General features: G+C 41.7%; 1 protein-coding gene across 1 annotated transcript in view; it reads left to right on the forward strand.

The window, feature by feature from the left end:
- The window catches only part of LOC308324518 (E3 ubiquitin-protein ligase SMURF2), a 61630-nt gene extending 49399 nt beyond the window's left edge, over nucleotides 1-12231 (forward strand). The window contains exons 14-19 of the mRNA XM_080776572.1: nucleotides 1-59; nucleotides 1654-1832; nucleotides 3479-3737; nucleotides 4019-4220; nucleotides 9196-9271; nucleotides 9606-12231. The exon at nucleotides 1-59 is cut by the window's left edge and continues 56 nt beyond it. Of these exons, the coding sequence (XP_080632698.1) occupies nucleotides 1-59; nucleotides 1654-1832; nucleotides 3479-3737; nucleotides 4019-4220; nucleotides 9196-9271; nucleotides 9606-9705 (875 nt within the window). The 3' untranslated portion in view covers nucleotides 9706-12231. The remainder of the gene's footprint in view (nucleotides 60-1653; nucleotides 1833-3478; nucleotides 3738-4018; nucleotides 4221-9195; nucleotides 9272-9605) is intronic.
- The last annotated feature ends 1962 nt before the right edge of the window (nucleotides 12232-14193 follow it).

Below are 14193 nucleotides of genomic sequence, written 5' to 3' on the forward strand. Positions count from 1 at the left end.
AGTACTCCCGTGATGACATCTATACCCTGCAGATAAACCCAGACTCTGCCGTCAATCCGGTGAGTCTGAGACACAACTGACAGACTGACTGACTACAACACAGAACAACAGACAACACAGAAGACCCGCTCTCTGGACAGACAGCAAGCATGCACCCAAGAAATTGGGTTGGTTCATCGGCTGTTATCTTCTACACTACAGCTTTGCCCCTCCCTGGTTGTTTGGCCTGGTGTCGTCCCCCCCCCCCCCCCCCCCCCCCCCCCCCCTCTGTTCTAAACCACCATTCTCAGGCCAGCAAGGCTACTCTAATGCTATGTCCAGACGAGGGCAAGTATTTAGCCGATCTGCCCTTTCTATCACACAGAGACAGCGTTTTTGGGGACTAATTTTGAAACCACCTTCCAGAGTGGGAAAGTTTGGAGACGCGACTTTGTCGTCTCCATGTGTACAGCGAATGCTGTCTCTTTCCTGAGCCGGTGATGTCATAGTCCCCTCGCCCCCTACAAACTAACCAGTGTTAAAGGTTTATTTCACCGTAACCACTTACATAAGTTCAGAGCTATATTATATTTGCACATAATGTCTATAAATCTCTTCTCTGAAAATAGCCGATCTGCAGCCTGTGAGCTTGTAGATGAGCTATTTTCGGAGAACAGATATAAATTATGGTGATTTACCAATCTGGAAAGACAAGAAAAAAACGGATGATCTACATTATTGTTACTATAATATGGTGTAGTGTATAATAGATTAGTATAGGCTATATATCTAAGATACGCAGCCACCGCTGTCTGTCCAGCCCTCTCACAGGCAGGTCTCTCTGCGAGGTGCACGGTAGCATGGACTCACCTCGTCAAAGTGCTTTGTCTTCTTGGGTGGAAATTTTACTGTCCATTTTACTGTCCATATTCCTCGATAAACGACCTGTTTCCACTGTTTCTAATTCCTCTTTTTTATACTTTTGCAGGCCTATAGTATAGCCTGCCTATGTGTAATTTCTCTTGTTAACCAGAATAAGCTAAATGTTTAGTGCTGTGCAGGCAGCAGGTGGAATCAATTTAATAACGAGCAATTATCTGACATTCAGCAGTGTTGCGCCCCAAATATAATCTCCAAAGCCTTTTCTTTTTTTTTTTGGGTGGCCATCTACAGGCCGGGCATGTGTACTACAGCTTCATCTGGAATCCGGAGCTCGTCTGGACGACATGCATAATTAACATAACCGCAATAGGGACAAAGGAAAGTTTTATATTGTTTACAAAGTTGCGCGGCTAACAGCCCAAGCCATCCTCGTGTATACAGGGTCTAAGGATACTCTTCTGGACACCCCCCCCCCCCCCCCCCCAAGCAAGCGTAGCAATGGATTTAATTGTTCTGTTCGGTCAAAAGACAAATGGTTGAGATTCGGATGTCCTCCACTTGACAGACAGACGGACAGATATTGTAACGATCTAGCAGAGGTCCAAATGTCAGCTCGACCCACTCAAACCCAAGTCTTGAGCAATTCAAATACATGGAATTTGTTCCGAAAACAGGAATGCACGAGTTCCCTAAAGGATGGAATTGTTTTCAGATGTAATGCGTTTAAAAAAGAACACATGCAGCCACGTTCTTCCAGAAACTAACACAATGTTCTTGTGGTCTCTCTGGTAGGAACACTTGTCCTACTTCCACTTTGTGGGCCGTATCATGGGCATGGCGGTGTTCCACGGACACTACATCGATGGAGGCTTCACCCTGCCCTTCTACAAGCAGCTGCTGGGCAAGCCCATCACCCTGGACGACATGGAGTCTGTGGACCCAGACCTGCACAACAGCCTCGTCTGGATACTGTACGTATAGCAAGTGGAGCAGATTGCCCAAATTGCTGGAAATAGCTGAAATTTGTATTTGTATCTAGTGTAACCCATGGGAATACAGTCAACTAAGCCCATGGAAATACAGTCAACTAAGTATAGGGTTTAAGTGGTTAAATGTTTCCTGGGAAATAAACAAGAAAAGGGAAGATGTATCAATGTGGATGACAAACCCATTTGTATGTCTTCTGTGGAATTGAATTGAGCACATTTATTTATTTGGGTAACTCTACATGCCTATAGGGACTGCTGTAGGGTGGTTGTTTAATAACAGCTGTAGAGAGTGAACTCCACTAATGTACCAGTTTCAATTTATAGTGTTCCAGTTCCAATTTCTGTTTATTTCTTTGTTTGTCACATCACTTCTAATGCTTATCCTTTCAAATTCTCTCTCCTGATTGGATAAATTTGTATCCTGTTCCTGACCTGAAAATGCACAAAGAGCTGGAGAGAATAAATATTTAAGCTACTCTCCAAGGGAAACTGTTACAATCATGTTACATTTGAACAACCTCTCTAGATTATATGAGAGAATGACAGTGCCATCTAGAGACTTTACCTACTGTAGGTCTTTACAGCAAACATTATAATAAAATACATTATCAACATTTTATTTTTCTGCTTACCGGTATGTAAGCATTACCGTCCAAAAGTTTCACCATATATTGGTCTTATCCTTTACAAAGAAAATGAATCATTAAAGCTGCACTGTAATGTTCATGTCCTACCATGAGCTCAAGAGTGCACCGCACAACTGCTAAAAGTTTTACCACTGAGCCATTAGCTCCCAATCACTGGGTCTGGACCCATTTGGGGGTTGCGGACACATTTTTATGGGTCCCTTTATTTTTGGTTTCCTACCTTTTATTTTCAATTTATTATTATTTCAAAACATTTTCAAAAAACTTTCCAAAAAACTTTCCAAAAAAGATTTTCATGAATTAAAAAAGATCAGCTATTTTCACCAGTTTGGATCCCGGGCAAATGTCTACTTTCTTTTTTGGCTTTTCTTGAGCTAAAAGGTTAGAGGAACCACTGCATTAAAGCATGTCTGCTTTCTCCGGTGAGAAAACACTTGTCAGTCCTATCAAACCACACAACCTACATTTCTGAATGGAGGAGTAGGGAGACCAAATACTGCCACCGCAGTTGTGTTAGTAATATTGTATTAATATATATTATATAGAGAGTATGCACATGCATAACGTGAGTGGAAAAGTGAGTTTAACGTCGTTTAATGCAATCCGATAGGACTTTTCTGTTTGGATGTATGGGCTGTCAAGGCCAGAAAGGCGTTTTTTGCTACTCAGCAGGCGTTCCCGCAAAACTTCTGGGTATGATGCTGATGTCACACACATACCCTCTATAGTCTATACTAGTATACCATACAGATGGTCAAGTGGCTTTAAACCATTTTGGGCGGGAACCCCTTTTGGTGTTAGCATTATGTTATGCTTTAGTCGAAGAACGACTGACATAGAAACATAGCTTTTTCAGAAAACTGTCAGGATGTAGAAGACATTTTTAGAATCTGATCTCAGGTCAAAATGGGTTAAGTACATGATGACACCTGACACCTGAGTCCTGCAATGATGTGTGTCCTCCTTCCATGTGCGTCGCAGGGACAACGACATCACGGGCGTGCTGGACCACACCTTCTGCGTGGAGCACAACGCGTACGGCGAGATCATCCAGCACGAGCTCAAGCCCAACGGCAAGAGCATCCAGGTCACCCAGGACACTAAGAAGGAGTATGTGCGGCTCTACGTCAACTGGCGCTTCCTGCGCGGCATCGAGGCTCAGTTCCTGGCCTTGCAGAAGGGCTTCAACGAGGTCATCCCCCAGCACCTCCTCAAGGCTTTTGATGAGAAGGAGCTCGAGGTAATATTCCACACCAGCATATACCTGACTTTATGCAATATGTCCTTAAACTTTGCCTATAATCACATGCCCAAAATAGGGATGCCAATGCTACCCAAATGTCACACGTTGCATTTCAAATAGCTACACTTTTAGAGTGTGGCGGGGTTGAGGTCAGGCCATGTGATGCATGTCCTGAACTGTATTCCATGGGCAACATATGGCACACTTGTCTAATTTGGATGTCTGAATACATTTGGAATTGGCATGTTTTGAAATTCTTCCCTCTTCTCTCCTCGCAGCTGATCGTGTGCGGGCTGGGTAAAATAGACATCCACGACTGGAAGTCAAACACGCGGCTGAAGCACTGCACCTCCGACAGCAACATCGTCAAGTGGTTCTGGCAGGCTGTGGAGTCGTATGACGAGGAGCGCCGAGCCCGCCTCCTGCAGTTTGTCACCGGCTCGTCCAGGGTCCCACTTCAAGGCTTCAAGGCACTGCAAGGTACAGTGTGAGTCAGGGCCCCGCTTCAAGGCACTGCAAGGTACAGTGTGAGTCAGGGCCCCGCTTCAAGGCACTGCAAGGTACAGTGTGAGTCAGGGCCCTGCTTCAAGGCTTCAAGGCACTGCAAGGTACATTGTGAGTCAGGGCCCTGCTTCAAGGCACTGCAAGGTACAGTGTGAGTCAGGGCCCCGCTTCAAGGCACTGCAAGGTACAGTGTGAGTCAGGGCCCTGCTTCAAGGCACTGCAAGGTACAGTGTGAGTCAGGGCCCTGCTTCAAGGCTTCAAGGCACTGCAAGGTACAGTGTGAGTCAGGGCCCCGCTTCAAGGCACTGCAAGGTACAGTGTGAGTCAGGGCCCCGCTTCAAGGCACTTCAAGGTACAGTGTGAGTCAGGGTCCCCCTTCAAGGCTTCAAGGCACTGCAAGGTACAGTGTGAGTCAGGGCCCCCCTTCAGAGCCAATCGTATTTCACTACACCTCAGGTTTGTCCCGTTTCAATGAGAGGCCGAGAATCGCTCGTTTTTATTGGATGAACAAATATGATATTTCACTGGCGAATAATCGAGTATTCCACTCTAATTATGGTATTCGAGTCGACTACCAAAAATCACCAAAGGTTAATGCCCTACTGCTGCAAGGTAGAGTGTGATTCACACACAGCTGTCCATCATCTGAGAGGTCAAGGACCTCTGGTGGTCCCCATGTACACTTATTTTATGAATGGTATAAATAAATGGTACATTCATATATCGATCGCCTTAACATTAACATCTCAATATATCTGTATTCCAGTGGAAACACAGCTTATGACAGATAAAGACAAATATTGCGGTGCATTAAAGGAGCTATACTTACCTATCCTATAAAGAGCTGTCTAGCCACTATACTACTGTGGGAGGTACCTCACTTTTTCCATTTCCCATATTGATTTCTCCCTCTCCTGAAAGCAGTTCTCTCCCCTATTCAGTAGCTCTGCTCTGCTGACACAACGGGGGAGCGGGTGGGTGGGGCTGCTTGTTCTATTCAATCAGATATCTTCACAGGATTCTGTGCTCCTCTTTGTGCATTTAGTGTCACTGTGTTTTTCTGGCCTGGGCTGAACCCTGAGTCAGAGCAGAGTCCAGCGGTTCAGTGGGTCCATCCTGGCAGCCACCACAGCCCAGATAGACAGAGGAGAGAGAGATGCAGAGCTCCTTGTGATCCACTACTGTTCCTGTGTTAGACAGTCAGGCAGCTCAGCCACCATCTAGCAGCCGTAGGGATCAACACCTGGGACCACACGTATAAATGTTGCTTAGAGACTCAACTTTACAAACTTTGCACATTTAATATTGTTTTTGGCACAATATGAAATGTGTCCTGGTTGCAGTCAATGTTACGCACAGGGAACCATGGTAAACAACTCCCAGTGGCGGTGAATCAATATTTGTATTGCCATATGACCAGAGTTGCAGGGGCGTGCATACGTGCTTTAGCACCCCCTAGTGGCCCTCTCTGGACCAACATGCCCTTTTGTCAAATCCATTTGGTACACTTATTTTCTTGTTTTGTATTATTTGTACGTGTATAGTATGTGGCCCATGGTGACATCGATCAATTCTGGATTAAAAGCTTATAATATATTTATTTATAAATTTGTCATGATGTTGTATGTGTGTGTGACTGTCCACACACACACACCCACACGGGAGGCATAGTGCCCCTCCCTCTGCCTCCGTTCACTCACTCTCACTCAACGTGAACGCGTGTACACTCCGCACAGATGAAGTTGAAAGGGCAGAATTTCGCAGAAAGGGCTTCTGACTTCTTACATTCTCACAAATGAAATGACGGACCCGGTCCAAAAAAAAGTTGGACGTCGTGACCATAAGCAGCCAGCCATCTTAACCCAATTTGGGCGGGAACCCCTTTTGGTGTTTTAAGCATTATGTTGTAATTTAGCTATTGAAAAATAGCAGATCTACAAGCTCATAGCACGCCACCAAGTGGCTTGCTACGAGCTTGTAGGTCTGCTATTTTTTTTAAATCGTGAAAATATTTATTTCAGAAAACTGGAAGATTTAGAAGATTTTTATTTTATTTTGAGGTCAGGCCTAAATGTGTTAAGCCTTATATACTTTTATGTAAGACAAAGTATATAGACAAAATAGCTAATGTTCAAACTTGTAAGTGTGTAGTTTTCCAAATTCTAAATGATTTTTTTTCTCCCGCCAGTTCTTACAAATATGTTTTCCATTCGACATGACCAAAACATAATTAATTCGTTATCTTACCATTCTCTGTGGAAATGGTATGTCTCTTGGTGTCTCTTCCTAAACTCATTCTCAATACTATTACTATTGTCTTGTTAACTGTGGTTGAAAAGAAGTACTAAACCACTAGCACACCTGAGCCATTCATATGCTGAAAAGCACATTTATATGTTAATATGCAGTATGCCACTCCCCTCATATGAGACGTTGAGGATTAACTTTCAAACCACCAAGCCTGAGGGTGATTGGCTGGCAGATGGTGTTGTCTGTCTGTATTTAACGGTCACAGTGACCGTTAAAGACAGACAGACGGACAGATGTTTGTTTAATAGATTTATTTGTTGAGCGTTGTGTTGCGAATATATTGAAATTAGTCTGATTAAATTGTATTACTATTTTTTTTATTACTTATTGACATAAAACCTTTTTCTTAAAATGGTGATGGCTGCTGATGCTTTTAATCGTCGAGGGTAGCTAGTCCCAGTTTACTGCTCCTCCACATGTGAATGAGCGTTTTCCCATTTGGGTGGTTAATGTGGTCATGGACAGGGTCTGCAAAGCTGGCTCTGGGTTAGGTGGGAATGAACATGGCTACACTTCGTAAAAAGATTGTAATGGTACACAGGAGCGCTGTTGTACCAAGTTCATCTGTAGTGACCTGACCTGGCTAGTGGCTGCCAGAGGGGAGCCAACCCAACTGCTGCAAATGCTGTTTTCCAACATGGTCCCTCACAGATAGCCCCAAGACAACCCTGACCAGCCTATTTTGAGAAACCTGCAACTTCTCTTTATGGCTTTAGGCCACTGTACCAATTGTACCATGAGCCAATCGCCTAATTGAAACTAGAAAAAGTGCCCTTCTGGGCACAGGTCTCCACCAGGAGTATAGGAGTGTGTGTGATGTTTGGCAAAATGTTTAGGAGTAATATGGTTTGTTTTGTGTGACACGACTTGGTCTGTCGCGCCACCATGAGGCTGATTTGAAAACTGTGGCATTTCTTCCTCAGCCTAGTGGGGATATGCATGCACAGTTTCACCGCAATCGGACGCTGTGTTGAGGAGTTGTGGCGATTTGTACAAAACGGGACACATTTGCACACATTTCTGTCTCACATCAAAGTCCAAAAAGCTGCTGTTGAATGGGCGGTGGGTACACTGTCGTTTCTGGTCGAAAGTTGTACGGAGGCGTTAAATATATTTCAGCATTAAACTGAAGGCTAAAGAACCATTTAAACCCCAATTTTCACACTGTTCTCAAATGGAAATAGTCACTGTCTTACATGTATTTCACAACCAAAGTGGTGCACAAAGACAATGTCTGAGTAATTTACATCATGCATAGATAGAAACACCCCGACTTTCACACTCTTTAAGTTTCACTTTGACTTTGCTAAGCCAATCACAGGTTAGCTGTGAATACACTTTTGAGGAGACAGGCATTTACATACATACAGTCAAACCTTGTTTTTGGTGGCCTCAGGACTTCTTGAGGCACCTTAAAAAAAACAGAACAGACTCCAAAAACTGAACATTTAACTAAAACCCTTTTTCATGATTTGGTTCATGTAATTGCAGTTCCTTTCTATTTTTGCTGTACACAATTCTGCAATTCTAGAAACTGAATCTTCCACAATGCCAGTTTGGGTCCCTTCCCATTCCCATAAAGTTGCATGTACACTACTGTGCATAAACAGTATCTACTTAATAACTGAGTTTACAGTTTCTCACTGTTTGTTTGTTTTATTTTTACTTTACCTATTTTTTCTATTTTCTAGAGCTCTTCAGACAAATCATTCCAAGCATGTTACAAGCAAGCTACAACAGAACATTTATTCCAGTTTAATTTAACCCATTTTGGGCGGGAACCCCTTTTGGTGTTAGCATTATGTTATGCTTTAGCTATTGAAAAATAGCAGATCTACAAGGTCATAGAGCTTGTAGGTCTGCTATTTTAGAAAGATCGAAGAACCACTGACATAGAAACATAGCTTTGGGTTAAAAGATAAGTGTAATCTAGCCAAAACAGACTCTGGACTCCTGAATTGCTGCACTCCACACTCTCCTATCTAACACCTGGGTCTTGAGCTCTACAGTGTTGTTAGCTAGCTGTAGTACATCTGCGTCGGTGGTGCACTTCTTGCTCCCAAGTGTCAGTTTGCTTGCCTCACGGTTCCGAGTGCCTGGCGTAGTGCCCTGCCAGGGTGCATGTGTTTGGTCCAACGTACTAACAGTCCGACAGGCATTAGTCCGACACCCTACCTGAAACCTAAACCTAACCTCACAGGAAGCCACCTGTTAGTTAAATATTCAATGCATTTATCATTATAAATACTATGTATGTCTATAATATTTTGGTATTTATTATACTATCACTGTACAAAGGGCTTAATAAGTTGAGACACCAGACCGATTCTGTCACTCAATGTGATTCACACTCTCCCAAACCTATGGGGAATTATAGTATACATCAAAGATATGTTGAATAAAATAATTGTATACATTTTAAATCAAACAAAATAATACTAATTAAGAAGAAATAGTGAAAATAGCTGTTCTACGTTGTGCGCTTGTTGATCCGCTATTTTCCCTAGTTTGGGTTCCGGACAAACGTCTAATCTCTTTTGGGTCTCGACCTGAACATTTGGGAACCACTGCCCCAGAAGCGCCTCTGGTCCCACATTTTGTGCACCACAGGCTTTAGTGTAACTTTAGATTTTTCTTACAGGTGCTGCTGGGCCGCGGCTTTTCACCATCCACCAGATTGATGCCAGCTCCAACAACCTGCCCAAAGCCCACACCTGGTGAGTCCACAATATTACTTAATAATAATAATACTTTCCTATGCTGCTCATGGGATGCAACATATCTTAGAGATGGGAAAGAGTCGGTTGGGAACCTAGACATGGTATTTATATCACACTTTTAGGATTCAATCCATTAAAAAAATTCATGTCATCAACTGCTATAAAACTTTATATTGGACAGAACAGGCCGTTTCGGTTTATGAATGTGGTTTGTGTATCCTTAAACATTTATGAATGATATTTTAATGTTCTGAATATTAGCTGTTCATCACATGAGGTTCTGCTATAAATCCTGGAATCTAAGGTCTCTTCTGCCTGTGTCTTCATCTAGTTTCAACCGGATCGACATTCCTCCCTACGAGCTCTATGACAAATTATACGACAAGCTGCTCACTGCCATCGAGGAGACCTGTGGCTTCGCTGTAGAGTGACACACAGATGCATTGCAGACGGGAGGACCGGCAAGCACCAGGAACCAACGCCGTTTGACCGTGATTGGACCCCTCCACAAATCAGTCCAATTCAACAGGTGGTCATCCATGGTCACCTGACCCAAGGACTCCCATACTCACCAGGGACATGTGGTAAGGACTGGTGGGGGAGGCGGGTGTGGACAGAAAAAGACCACAACATGCGGCAAGACTCTCCTCGAGTTTCTCTACACCCACCTCTACTTTTTTATGATTATAATTATTATTATTAAAAACAGACCTTTACAGCTGCTAATAACTCAGACTATTTACTAACTTGTGGAACCTGCAAAAAGTGCTGACTCTTCCCTTTCTTTTGTAAGTTCATTTTTTTAGCATCTAAAATGAATAGACAGTATTCCATGTAGCAATGCATCATCTTACCATGTGTTACGTGTCAGTCCACTCAGAACCCATGTTAACGAGACTGGTTTGGCAGAGTACAGGGTTATTGCTGGTAATACAACCACCCAAATACACCATTTAATAGCATAATGGATGCAGAGAGTCTCAGCAGGGGAGTTTGGTGTGAACTGTGAAGGCTTCCCAGGGCCTCCCTGTGGGGGTTTCAGTTGGCACCGAGGCTGGACAGCGGAGACTGCATCCCAGAATGAAAAGACAACTGACTAGAGGCTGTATCCAGAAGTAGATCAAATGTGACCCAATGTTTACAACCCTCTCCAAAGACAGCAGCAGGGATCTACACATGACAACCAGCGCTGCATTCCCAGTCAAAACCTATTGCCTACGTCTAACATCTAGGTTTTGTCTGAAAAAAAAGAAAGGACGAGAAAAAGAAGAAATGAATGAGTAGCTTGAAATGTGTTATTTTTATATAATGGGAAAATGAAAAAGAAACACTAAAATTATATATAATATATATATAATTTATTGCTGTTATATTCCAGAAACCCTTTGACATTATTCCATTAAAAAAAATCTTTTAAATATTAAATGTTACTGTTTAAATTATAGAAGACAATTTGTGAAAGAATTAAGCTTGAATGAAGTTCACTTCGATTGCTGTGGTTGAAATCTTTAGCCTCTCTCCTACCTATGTGGAGTGGTATGTCTTAAGGGCAGGTCAAACACACGTTTGACCTGCACCTCGGAGTGCCATAATAGTTTTGAATCAATGAATCTTTGAAAACATTAAGCTGACCCTTTAAATGTTAGTGATATCCTCCAACAACATACATGGTCTGTTGAAAAATCTGTGAAAATCCAGATTTCTCTGTTTTTGTAGTTCTGTAGTTGGGGTTACATTATTTCCGCTAGCTCAACACAACATTATTTCCAAGTGATCTGTTCAATATCCAGGAATACGAAAAGATAAACCATAGTGAGTGACATTTTGTATGTGTTGTCTGTCAGCAAAAACAACCTCTACTACCTTGGTCATAGCCAATGCCATGTGGTGCTAAGTAACATACATGTTTGTTTTATTGGCAAACTTACTCTTGTAGCTTAATGCTAGACTGCAAAATACACTACTTGCCCCCAAAAACTGTTAGTGGCCACAAATCAATACATGCAGACCTCTAGCTAGCCACATTCTCAGGAGATGTCACATTAAGTTGTAATATTTTTTCAGGAACAGGCAAAACACAAATTCTGACCCCACCCGCATTGATTGAGTGAGTGGCCTACAGATTATGTTAATGGTGTTGTGATTATAACACTGTTGATTTCCACATGGGCTTTTGATAAAACATGTAGTGAATGAGATTAACTTTGATTTTTTTTTTACCCAGCTCAGCAGTCGTACCAGTAATGTTTTAAATTCAAGAACATGGATTTTCTATGATTTGACACAAACTCTTGAATGTTTTCTAAATGATGCTGCCTGTCTAGCAATCTCTATATGACCATGGACTGTTCTGACGGTTTGCATACACTACACAAATGAGTAGCTCATTTTGTTATTTTTAATGTAGATAAGTGTATGCAAAGTGAGAAGTGTCCTCAGATGGTGCTTTGTACAGTAATAAGATATTGTTCATTTATGTGGATCACGAAAGTGTAATTTATCTTTAACTTAAGTAGAAAAAGGTTTTCTTAAAATAAAAAATGAATTGCACACATACAGAACCAGGTTGCCACGTGTACTTGGTGACGACCTCTATGCCAGGTAGGTAATAATGGACTGATCAATTTTAGTAGACATTCAGTTACTCTCAAGTCCTGTGCACCAACAGAACTCTAGTGTTTGTTTCCTACACTACATCTCTCAGTATCGCTCCACAGCTGCCTCTTCCTGAACAACTGAACTTTTTTATTAACAAGTCAACATTGAGATGCAGCTCTTGGTCCCCCTCCCACCCCTCTCTTTTTTAGCATGTTCCACTAGCAGGACTATATCTCTCATAGCTGACTGATGCAATTTGATGTATGTTAACACTATCATTTTTGTAAGAGTATTTTATTTTTGTGTGTAATTAGTTCTAATTAAACTTGCCTTTGTCTAATGATGTAAGGCACCTTGTACAGAGATGTAATGTCTTTTTTTTTTAAATATATTGATTGATAGTTTTTAAGCAGGTACGTTGTTCTTAACATATTGGAGAATGTGCCACTTTTGTGGATTTAGGCAAGTCTGTTTGGGTCATTGTCAACCTTCAGAATTAATTTTGAGCAGATCAGATGACTCCCTGATGATAAATTGGATAAGAATATACCTGTACTTTTATGGAACTCATCACTGCCTTGTACAACTCGCTCAATTGGCTGCATCTTAAATCGAGAAGGAAATAACATTGGTTTCACTTCATTTTTAAATGCATTTATTTTAGTTGCCCTTCTTATTTGAAACAGTATTTGGTTCCATCTACTTCATCATATCAACTTAGACACCTGTAATATATTTACTTTTGTTGTCCCACAAATCTTTAAAGGTGTTGGACGTCATTCTGCTACAAAGTTCCATGTGATTGTTATGATCTTCCTCTATATCTTAGATCCATTCCTTCTGCCACTAAATTCTGACCAAATCTCCCAACTCCATTTGCAAAAAGACTCTAAGGAAGGCTTAGTGCAAAGTTATTTTAAGTGATCGCCTGTTGTTTCATCTTGACAAAACATTTCTATCCTGATGGGATAGACCCCATCCTCAGTACATGAAGGGCTATATCGTGCACCACCCTTAGCCCAAAACGTATATTTGCCATTTTTTACTATTTTGAAAAAGTAGTTCAAATGGCCGATCTACAAGCTCACAACGTGTCGATGCTAGTTGAACTATTTTTAAATGTTTTTCAAGATGGTAAAACAAGCAAAAAAGTTTAGGCATAAGGGGCAGGGGTGCAATATAGGGCCCGAAGTGTCACTGAACTATATGCTAGGCATTCACAGTTCCCGACCTAATTTAACACATTTTGGACAAACAACAAGGGAATATCATTGGAAGGAATGATGTTCCAGAGACTTGTGGGATCTGTGCCTTGTCTATACATATCTATTCTCAGAAAGAAGTGTAAAATTCAGCACTGCAATTAATTAATTTCCATCTCAGACTACAGTAGGTCATGGCCTAGCCATAGGACACTAGGGTCAAGAATTTAAATGTGTGATCAGACCGTGGGTCATTTGCATGACAGAGTGTACATGTGTGAGCTAAATAATGGTCCAGTGGCCCCCCTACCCTTTGGGAGACCCACTCACGCTGTATTAACATAGAAGTTTGTGCCACTAAGTATTCACCAGATGCAGATGGGGGGTAGGGCTTTATGGTGTGTATGGGGCAGCCAGGGAGGTTAGTAGTAGGCCTACAAATAGAATATAGACTTATAACGTCTATAGGCCACGTGTCACAATTTAAATACTGAGTCTCTCCAAACCTGATAATTATGAAAATTGAGGTTATTACCCTACAGTTGTCGAGTCTTAGCCTTAGAGTGGTCTTAGCACGGTCATGTAAGATCAATATGCATGATGACCCCTGCAAATGGAGTAAGTAAATATAGCTAGTTTTGAAGGTTCTGGAAACCTAAAAAGACTGATGTTATGCCCCCTTTTTAATTTTCTATTTGACCATATAGGACCACAATGGAAATAAATAATAATAATATTGGTCCCCATTCCTTGGGGTGTTTTTGTCACTGTATGTTTGCACAAAAATGAAACTTGTCCTCTGCATTTGATATACCTATAGGAGCAGTGAGCAACAAGTCCCCTTTTTGTTATCCTTTCAACTCTAATGACTGACTGTACTGCTGTTTACATTTCTGTCTAATAAAGTATTCAATCAATACAAAAAGCCGCTTAGCCTGTGTAAGTAGTAGTGACTGTAGTGTTATCTGATGTTGTTTCACTTTACATAGATATCTCTGTTTTTTCACAATTAGGAACGTGTTGTAAAATAATGTATTTTAGACCTGTAAACTTAAGGTGCTAAATAAACCTTAAATTAAAGTATAAACTTTGCATCGCCCCTGCAGTGCTCGGTTGTTA

The sequence above is a fragment of the Protomyctophum bolini genome (assembly GCF_963924005.1).
Source record: "Protomyctophum bolini genome assembly, chromosome: 11".
Lineage (NCBI taxonomy): Eukaryota > Metazoa > Chordata > Actinopteri > Myctophiformes > Myctophidae > Protomyctophum > Protomyctophum bolini.